The sequence below is a fragment of the Myotis lucifugus genome, unplaced genomic scaffold (assembly GCF_000147115.1).
Source record: "Myotis lucifugus unplaced genomic scaffold, Myoluc2.0 scaffold_43, whole genome shotgun sequence".
Classification (NCBI taxonomy): Eukaryota; Metazoa; Chordata; class Mammalia; order Chiroptera; family Vespertilionidae; genus Myotis; species Myotis lucifugus.
The window spans coordinates 3,883,905-3,893,662 of NW_005871091.1; the positions used below are offsets into that span (position 1 = coordinate 3,883,905).

At 46.9% G+C, this 9,758-nt stretch overlaps 1 protein-coding gene across 3 annotated transcripts; it reads left to right on the forward strand.

Moving 5' to 3' along the window:
* On the forward strand, positions 1-4,860 carry KLF4 (Kruppel like factor 4). 3 transcript variants are annotated; one of them, XM_006088048.2, is made up of 5 exons: positions 1-256; positions 373-493; positions 1,175-2,165; positions 2,260-2,424; positions 3,777-4,860. In XM_006088048.2, exons 1-5 carry the CDS (start codon positions 252-254, stop codon positions 3,950-3,952), a joined length of 1,458 nt encoding a protein of 485 aa, XP_006088110.1. In that variant the 5' UTR covers positions 1-251; the 3' UTR covers positions 3,953-4,860. The 3 variants fall into 3 exon arrangements, with proteins under 3 accessions (XP_006088110.1, XP_014310688.1, XP_023609071.1); XM_014455202.2 differs by having other exon boundaries at positions 3,743-3,878; XM_023753303.1 differs by lacking the exon at positions 2,260-2,424.
* The last annotated feature ends 4,898 nt before the right edge of the window (positions 4,861-9,758 follow it).

A 9,758-nucleotide genomic window follows, 5' to 3' on the forward strand; every position in this document is an offset into this window, starting at 1 on the left:
TTGCTGATTGTCCATTTTTATACGAGTTTACGACTTTTTAAGAACTTTTGTATACAAAGGAACTTTAAAAAAAAAAAAAAAACACGGGCATCTACCATTTATATTTAATCCAAAGAAGAAGGATCTCGGGCAATTTGGGGTTTTGGTTTTGACTTCGTTTCTAAGTCTTTTTTTCCCCTCTTCGTTGACTTTGGGGTTCGGGGTATCCCCACCGCTTCGGCCTGCCGAGGACCTTCTGGGCCCCCACATTAATGAGGTAGGTGCAGCGCGGGGCGAAAGGGAGGGGTGCGGGTCGGGGTGGGACACGCCGGAGTGGTGATCGAGAGTGGGCCCCTGACTTCTCCCTCCGTGTGCGCCCCACCCGGCCCACAGGCAGCCACCTGGCGAGTCTGACATGGCTGTCAGCGACGCACTGCTCCCGTCCTTCTCCACGTTCGCGTCCGGCCCCGCGGGAAGGGAGAAGACACTGCGTCCAGCAGGTGCCCCGAATAACGTGAGTGTTGCCCTTGGCCATGGGGGTAAGCCGGGGCGGGGGGGGGGACTTCTGTGGGTAGGGTGGGGACGGGCGGAGCCCTGGGTCACCGAGGACCACCTCGGAGTCAGGGGAGGAGGTGGACACTGCACGGGCACCTCAGCCTTCCCGGGACGGCTTCCGCGCCCGGGGCTCAGCCGTACGTGCGTGTGGTCTGGACGCGGCGGAGCCGCCGGAGGCGCGCACCCGGTCCGCACACGTCCTCTGGGGTGCAGGCGGCAGGGCGGGCGCGCGGGCCACCGGGCGGGAGGTGGTTGTGTCCACAGACACTGGCTGGGCCTGAGAGCTCGGCGCGTAGGCGTCCCCGTGGCTAGGACACACCGGGAGAGCCTCGGTGTCCCAATTTCTGGGACGGCGGGAGCGTCCCAGGGATCTGGCGGGGGAGGGACTCGGGCTGGCGAGCCGAGGCGCTTGCTCACACGCAATCGGGCAGACACAACCTAACACCCTCCGTATGGACGCACAGCCTCTCCTCGGACCCGGGTGTGGGTCGAGATTGCAGCCCTGGCACTGGAGCCCCCGGGCGCTGCCTGCCTGCTCGTTCCCCACGCCTGGGCGACGTAGGCGCGCCGGGTCTGCCAGTATGTCGGGTGGCGGCTGGAGACCACCACTGACGGTCCCTCTCCCGCCCTGTCCCCGCAGCGCTGGCGGGAGGAGCTCTCCCACATGAAGCGACTTCCTCCTCTACTTCCCGGCCGCCCGTACGACCTGGCAGCGGCGACCGTGGCCACCGACCTGGAGAGCGGCGGAGTCGGGTCGGCTTGCGGCGGCAGCAACCCGGCGCTCCTTCCCCGGAGAGAGACGGAGGAGTTCAACGATCTCCTGGACCTGGACTTTATCCTCTCCAACTCGCTGTCCCATCAGGAGTCCGTGGCTGCCACCGTGTCCTCGTCTGCCTCGGCCTCCTCGTCGTCCTCCCCGTCGAGCAGCGGCCCTGCCAGTGCGCCCTCCACCTGCAGCTTCAGCTACCCGATCCGGCCCGAGGGGGGCCCGGGCGTGGCCCCCGGCAGCACCAGCGGCGGCCTCCTGTATGGCCGCGAGTCTGCGCCCCCTCCCACGGCTCCTTTCAACCTGGCGGACATCAACGACGTGAGCCCCTCGGGCGGCTTCGTGGCCGAACTCCTTCGGCCCGAGTTGGACCCAGTGTACATTCCGCCGCAACAGCAACAGCCGCCAGGTGGCGGGCTGATGGGCAAGTTTGTGTTGAAGGCGTCGCTGAGCGCCCCCGGCAGTGAGTACGGCAGCCCGTCGGTCATCAGTGTTAGCAAAGGCAGCCCGAACGGCAGCCACCCGGTGGTGGTGGCGCCCTACAGCGGCGGGCCGCCACGCATGTGCCCCAAGATCAAGCAGGAGGCGGTCTCTTCGTGCACGGTCGGCCGGCCCCTGGAGGCCCACTTGGGCACGGGACCTCCTCTCAGCAACGGCCACCGGCCGACGGCGCACGACTTCCCCCTGGGGCGGCAGCTCCCCAACAGGACTACCCCGACCCTGGGAGCCGAGGAACTGCTGAGCAGCAGGGACTGTCATCCTGCCCTGCCGCTGCCCCCGGGCTTCCACCCCCACCCGGGGCCCAACTACCCACCCTTCCTGCCAGACCAGATGCAGCCGCAGGTGCCGCCGCTCCATTACCAAGGTCAGTCCTGGGGATTCCTTGTTCGGGCTGGGGAGCACTGCGTGTGCCGGGGCCCACGGGATGAGGCTGACCGCCCCCACTTCTTCGCCCCTAGAGCTCATGCCACCCGGGTCCTGCATGCCAGAGGAGCCCAAACCTAAGAGGGGGAGAAGGTCGTGGCCCCGGAAAAGGACAGCCACTCACACTTGTGATTATGCGGGTTGCGGCAAAACCTACACGAAGAGTTCTCATCTCAAAGCACACCTGCGAACCCACACAGGTAGGAGGACGGACAGACGTGGTGGAAAGGAGGGGGGGTGTCCAGCCCCACCCGATAACTATGGTCTCCCTTGGGATGTGGGGTACAGTCTATCTCCTCCATCTCCTGGATCCCGGGAGAGCAGCGAACGGGCGCCTACTTTTTTGCCCAGGAGCCTTTTGCTTGATGGATGGTATCAGTGCTTGAATGTGCAGTTTTGTCAGGCCTTTGAAAGGCAGGGAGACTCCAGGCTGAACATGGGCCTCTCCTAGCAAAGCATTGCCCTTGTAATCAAGAAATTATACTTTGCAGTGGATGGGATTCTTTTAATCCTTTTTTTTTTTTTTACTTTCTAGACAATTTTCATTAGCTGTTCCCTTCCTAGATTCCCCCTTTCTATTTTTAGTTCTAGTCTTAATAATTAGGTTTTATGTACATTTCAAGAATGTAATGGGTCTGATTGCTGGGATCCTGGTTTAGGATGAACTTCCATGTCAGCGTAAATAGGTCCACAAGGTTGTGTGTAGTTGTGCTATTCAGGAAAATTACAGAAATGTGGGTACAGAAAAAGTAGCCTCCTGTGGCTTTTTACACCCAATTTAGTGGGATAGGCTATTATAACTTGGCTTGGGCTAGGGGAGACACACTAGCAGGCATAATTTCCAAATTCATTTCTACCACTGTGATATCTTGACTCCAAAAGAATGAAAATGTTAGCCCTCTAGAAGTGTAGGTTGAGGTGGATTTGTGTGTTTTCACTGCTCAACTATTCTAGCTAATGCCTCCTTAAATAAAATAAGAAGCAAAAAAAGAATATACATAACGCATTCTTATAATCTGAAAGTTAATATGGTCTTAAGTGATATACAGACATTCCTGGGTCCTTTGAGAGTTGGGTACTTGGGGAGTTGGTTTTAGTATTTGGGCTCCAGTTTTCCAAACGGCCAATTCTTCCTCGTCATTGTTTTTATGGCATCTCTGTTTTTATTACTGAGGTCAAATTCAATCTGCTTTCTGTTTCAGTGGACTTATCCTGGATTGCTATGTCTTCTTGGATAATTGACCCCCTTATCATTATGCAACACCCCTCTTTATCCCTGATAATTACCCTTGTTCTGAAGTCTGCTTTCTCTGAAATTACTATAGCTACTCCAGCTTTAACTACTGTTAGCATGGTATATGTTTCTTCAACCCTTTTGTTTTTTGGTGTTTTTTTTGTTTGTTTGTTTGTTTTTAGAAATCTCCATTTTTTTAAATTGAATTTATTGGGGTGACATTGGTTAACACAGTTATATAGGTTTCAGGTGTACCCATCATCTGTCTGTTTTTCATCCTTCAGCAATGGCTTTGACGGCTTTATCTTCCTGTTACAGGTGAGAAACCTTACCACTGTGACTGGGAAGGCTGTGGGTGGAAGTTTGCCCGCTCAGATGAACTGACCAGGCACTACCGAAAACACACTGGGCACCGCCCCTTCCAGTGCCAGAAGTGCGACCGGGCATTCTCTAGGTCGGACCACCTCGCCTTACACATGAAGAGGCACTTTTAAATCCCCAAACAGTGGACGTGACCCACACTGCCAGAAGAGAATTCAGTATTTTTTTTCCCTTTACACGGTCTTCCCGATGACGGGAGGAGCCCAGCTGGAAAGCACTACAATCATGGTCAAGTTCCCAGCAAGTCAACTTGTGAATGGATAATCAGGAGACGGGAGGAAGCCCAAAGACTAATCAAAGAACAGATGGGGTCTGTGACTGGATCTTCTACATTCCAATTCTAAACCCAACTTGAATATTCCTGGACTTACAAAACGCCAAGGGGGTGACTGGAAGCTGTGGATATCAGGGTATAAATTAGATCCGTGAGTTGGGAGGGGGGTGGGGGGGAGGGAAGACCAGTATTCCCTGGAATTGTGTTTCGATGCAATATACATATAAAGATCACCTTGTATTCTCTTTGCCTTCTAAAAGCCATTATTATGATATTAGAAGAAGAGGAAGAAAATTCAGGTACAGAAAATGTGTTTTAATAGCCTAAACGATGGTGCTTGGTGAGTCTTGGTTCTAAAGGTACCAAATGAGGAAGCCAAAGTTCTCAAACTGCTGCATACTTTGACAAGGAAAATCTATTTTTGTCTTCCGATCTACATGTATGACCTAAGTCAGGTAAATACACCTGGTTTACTTTAACATTTTTATGCAGACAGTCTGTTATGCACTGTGGTTTCAGATGTGCAATAATTTGTACAATGGTTTATTCCCAAGTATGCCTTAAGCAGAACAAATGTGTTTTTCTATATAGTTCCTTGCCTTAATAAATATGTAATATAAATTTAAGCAAACTTCTATTTTGTATATTTGTAAACTACAAAGTAAAATGAACATTTTGTGGAGTTTGTATTTTGCATACTCAAGGTGAGAATTAAGTTTTAAATAAACCTATAATATTTTATCTGAACATTGCTTTTTGTTTTGTTTTCCTCCCTGAAGAGGTAGGTAACAGAAATGTCAGTTTAAACACAGTGGGTAGGACATGAGAAAAGCACACTAAAAAGCCAAATTTTATCTCAACAACAGATTTAAAAGAAGACTTTAAAAGACTGCTTAGTTTGGCAATAAATGCAATCTATGTGGTAGGGCTGAAAACACTCTGAGTAATGGAGCTCGTGGAATTAAATTTACCTTTTCAGGTTGCTTTTTTCAATGTACATAAAAGTACATGAAAAGCAGTTCCCTTACCTGAGTATGAATTTCCCGGTAGAAAGAGCTCAAGCAATCATTCTTCAATTTGCTCAGTTTAATATGAAAGTATTCATAATATAAACACACATTCCAGGTTCACATTTTAAGAGATCCTTATGGTTTTTCATTAAAAATGAAATGAACATATAAAAATCTGTCTCTTCGAGGCCTGGCCTTGCATTCAGAACAATTTGTAACAAAAGAAACTTCCCACAGCGGAGAACCCTAAGAACATAGTTCCACAGTGCCCTCCTGAGGATTAAAGGGCTCATTTATGCTTAGTGCGTGTTGCAGATATTACTTCTAGTTATAACCCTAAAGAAGTCAGCATCAAAGTTTCCAGCAGATTGTTTTAAAACGTCATCAGTCCTCTGAAGATGGCTAGCCCTTTTGTTTGAACAGACCGAGACCAGAGAATTACAAATTTTCCAAAGTCACAAAACTAAGTGTAAAGTAAAATTAAGTAAATTTTTAAGAAATGTTTTGGTAAGCTTATTTCTGAAGTGATTAAAGCCTAGAACTGCACTGAGACTGTTTTGAGGTGGGTCCCTATGAGTCTGAAGTTCATTTGTGGCAGTCACAGAAAAGGAAAAAGCATTTGTGACACTTGTTGGCACCATATATTTGTAAGGGTGATGTGGGTGACTGACTCACATCGTCCAGTGGATGGAAGCTGCTGGCATTTCCTTTCAACTGCTTATTAACCATCCACTATATCCAGTGTCCAGTAGTGTGTGCATTTTATAAAGCGAATCAAAAATAGCAATTCATAAGAGGCTCATGGTGGACCAACACAAAGTATTTCTCTTGGCTTTTTAAGAGTCCGGCATAATAGGGGAACATGGCATATGTCTTAGCTTAAAAGAAAACAGGTGCACCAACAGGATGGAATTTTATGTGGCCAAGAACATATTCAAAGCATACTTAATGACATGGAAAAATGCTCATGGTATGTTAAGTGGAAAAAGCAGGATATAAGACTATAAACAGTATGATTCCAATTGGATAAGTTTAAATGCGTGTGCATTGAAGAAGAGAGAGAAATAATAGAAAAGAGTTGCCCTAGCTGCTTTGACTCAGTGGCAAGAGCGTCTGCCTGCAGACTGAAGGGTCCCAGGTTCGATACTGGTCCAGGGCTCACAGTGTGGGTCATACAGGAGGCAGCCAATCAATGATTCTCATCACTGATGTTTCTCTCTCTCTCTCTCTCTTCCTCTCTGAAATCAATAGAAATATATTTTTTTTAAAAAAGAAGAAGAAAAGGGGAAAGACTAGGCTGAAATGTCAAAATATGAATACTGCCCTGGCTGAGTGGCTCAGTTGGATGGAGCATTGTCCCCTGCACCAAAAGGTTTTGGGTTCAAAATAAAATAAGTGAGGAAGATTTTTCAATGTAATATGACAAAACTATTCAACATGCACAGATAGCTAAAACTAGTGTCTTGTCAGTCCTGAGCTCCTGGGGATACTGTCATTACTGCATTACAGAGCCGCTCATACTGTATAATGAAGAGTATTAATATTTTCGACGCCTGCTTGTCACATTTTTCTTATGAGATTTAATTTTATATGTCCTCGATTTTAACTTGTGCACACAAAGGATTAACACTGTTTTCCTACGCACCAACACATTTTCAGTCTATCTCTTTTCCAGCAAAATATTCCTTCTACCTGAAAAAGTGCTTGACTCTTACAACCCTGTTATGGTTGGGTGACACAGGAACTGTCACCATCTCAAGTCGGGGAATCATTCCTTTCAAAAACTGTTCCCTGTTACAAGACCTGTATATTAAATAACCATTGTCACCCCAATAAATGAAATAAAAATAAAAATTGTTCCAATTTTCAGAAACATGCAATGTTATTTCACATTTGGAGAGTAACCATTTATATATATAATGTCCTTACATATTAGATAGCCCAGGTGAGAGAGTCCTTATGCTATGAAAGCAAGTCCACAGAGAAAATATTAAAACAGGCAGTGATGTTACCTGTTGTACCTGGATATATGGGAGTACCTACATTTAGCAGCCTATGTCAGCCACCTTTTCTGTTATATGTCTGACTTCTGACGCTTCATTCAGCACAGCACTGCACATCCATAAGTGAATTTACAGTCCATATTCTCTCTCTTTCTACTCCCTCCCCCTTCTCTCTCTCTCTCGTACACCCATAGTCATCATCCAGACCTACACAAACCTGTTTTTAAATTTTATGCATTATTTTATCATCTTATTTATTATGTATTTTATTTTATGTAGTTATTTTTATTTCCTCATAATTTTTAGCACCTTCTAGAGGCTCTTGTAGAGTGACATGCTTTTCTAGTGCTAACTCAATCTATGTCCACTTCCTAAAGTTTATAAAACTCTCATTGTTCACTGCAGAGTCGTTCAATAATATTTCATGTAAAACCACCAAGCCCTCTACATAATGAATGCTGTGGAACACGGATCTCTTTTTTCTTCTTCACATTAAGTGAAACTAAAATGAACGTTGAAAGCAAACACCTTTTGGAAGCTTTTGCCTTAAGCAGGAGAGAGAAGTGTACATTCCTCACCATCTCCTGAAAAACTAATAAATTCTTAAATCCTTATGAAGTGCCTAGAGCTTCAATGCCCCGATCACAGTCAAAACACAGGGACAATCAACTGTTAAAATAGCGTAAACACAGAAATCTTTCTTTCGGGCTGGTATCAGGGCTGCCAGAGCCAGACAACTGAGTTAGGGATAGGAGGGCCCGTGGGGTAGGAGCATCCACCCAGTTGCTTCTCTGGACTCATGCATGTCGAGAGTTTATCTTTTTAATTGTTTTCCACGATGTCTTTGATATAATCACTTTTTCAAATCGCTTCGGTGTTCTCGGCACCCCGGATGAGTCAGCATGTTACAACCGGTCCTCCCAAGCGTCCTTCTCCACTTGTTCTTAAAGGAAAAGGTGGAAATAAATAGAAATCTAACTTAACAACAACTACAAAAGTAAATTCATATCCCAGGATCCAGGATCTGTTCGCTTACAACTACCAGAACATTTTTTACTGATGCCACACAATAATTATAATGATACCCAAGACGGTGAGAACCAGTTGTCATCATTGTATGTGTCTCTTCATGTCTATGTTGCATGTTGTTATCGAATCCAGCGGTTCTCAACCTGTGGGTCGCGAGCCCTTTGGCGGTCGAACGACCCTTTCACAGGGGTCGCCTAAGACCATCCTGCGGATCAGATATTTACATGACGATTCATAACAGTAGCAACATTACAGTTATGAAGTAGCAACGAAAATAATTTTAGGGTTGGGTCACAACATGAGGAACTGTATTTAAAGGGCCAGAAGGTTGAGAACCACTGAGTAAGAGACCAGAGAAGTAGCTCTTTATTGAGAGAGAGAGAGAGCAAGCCTCAGGTAGAGGTTTGACAATCTAAAATCAATTAGGACGAACCATCAAATCTGTCCAGTCCAGGGCATCTGGGGCTGGGAGGTTGAGCGGGGTTATACTATGTATCTCACCTATAATATTTGACCCTATAGTAACTGGCACTGAATCAACATATTACTAAATGGCCGCCAGATCGCCATGACACCAAGCCAATGCATTCAGATGCTATACTCACATGCTCACTTAAAAGATAAAGTGGGTAAATAACTTCACAGAAAAGTTGCAGGAACCCTAGACATACTGGATTCGATTCTGGTCAAGGGTACATGCCTGGGGTGTGGGCTTGATCCCCAGTAGGGGGTGTGCAGGAGGCAGCCGATAGATGATTCTCTCTCATCATTGATATTTCTATCTCTCTCTCCCTCTCCCTTCCTCTCTGAAATCAATAAAAACATATATATATTTTTTTTAAAAAGGTAAGGGTGGACTTTCCCTCTCCCATCCCCATTTTACAGATGACCTAACTGAGGTTCCCTTTATAGGTTAGCATTTTGCTTTTGTTTCTCATCTTGTTGACACACACAAAAGTGTTTCTCTTTTAGTACTTTGTTTGTTTTTGTTGTTGTCTTTTATTGATCTTTTAGAGGGAGAGAGGGAGAGAAACCTCTATGGATTACCTACTGCACGCCCCCTACTGCGGATGGAGCCTGCAAGGCATGTGCCCTGACCAGCAATCAAACTGGTGACCTCTCAGTGCATGGGACCATGCTCAACCAATTGAGCCACACCGGCCAGGGCTCTTCAGTGTGCTGGGTAGGCAGGCCTACAGGTAAAATAAATACACCCCAATTCAAAAGGCTTTGCTAACATCCAGGTTCTCCCAGTAAACCTGCTTAAGAGTCAGAAGACCCAGACTTTCTGTTCCAGTGAGAGTGTTCTTTCCCTTGTCCAGGCAGACTGACCCGGAATCCCAGGTTTCCTTCAGCTCCTTCTTGCGCTGGTCACTATGTCATGCACTGGTTTACACTTTTAGTTTGATGGGGGAAAAAAGCTCCTGTTTCTGTCCTGCCTCTGGCTGAGCACACAGTTCTCCAGGTCAAACACATCAGGTCAAGCCCCGCCCCTACTTCCCCATGGTCCCCAGCGTGGAGTGAATGAATGGATTTAACCTCCTCCAATTGTGGCCTCCAGCTAGGTGTCCCTATGTTCTGCTTAAGTAGCCAACCATTCCTT

What these genes read in the sequence shown, in the direction of transcription:
- KLF4 (XM_006088048.2), top strand. An exon ending in GCCGCCGCTCCATTACCAAG is followed by an intron (nt 2,166 to 2,259) that starts GTCAGTCCTGGG and finishes CTTCGCCCCTAG; the next exon opens with AGCTCATGCCACCCGGGTCC. An exon ending in ACACCTGCGAACCCACACAG is followed by an intron (nt 2,425 to 3,776) that starts GTAGGAGGACGG and finishes TTCCTGTTACAG; the next exon opens with GTGAGAAACCTTACCACTGT.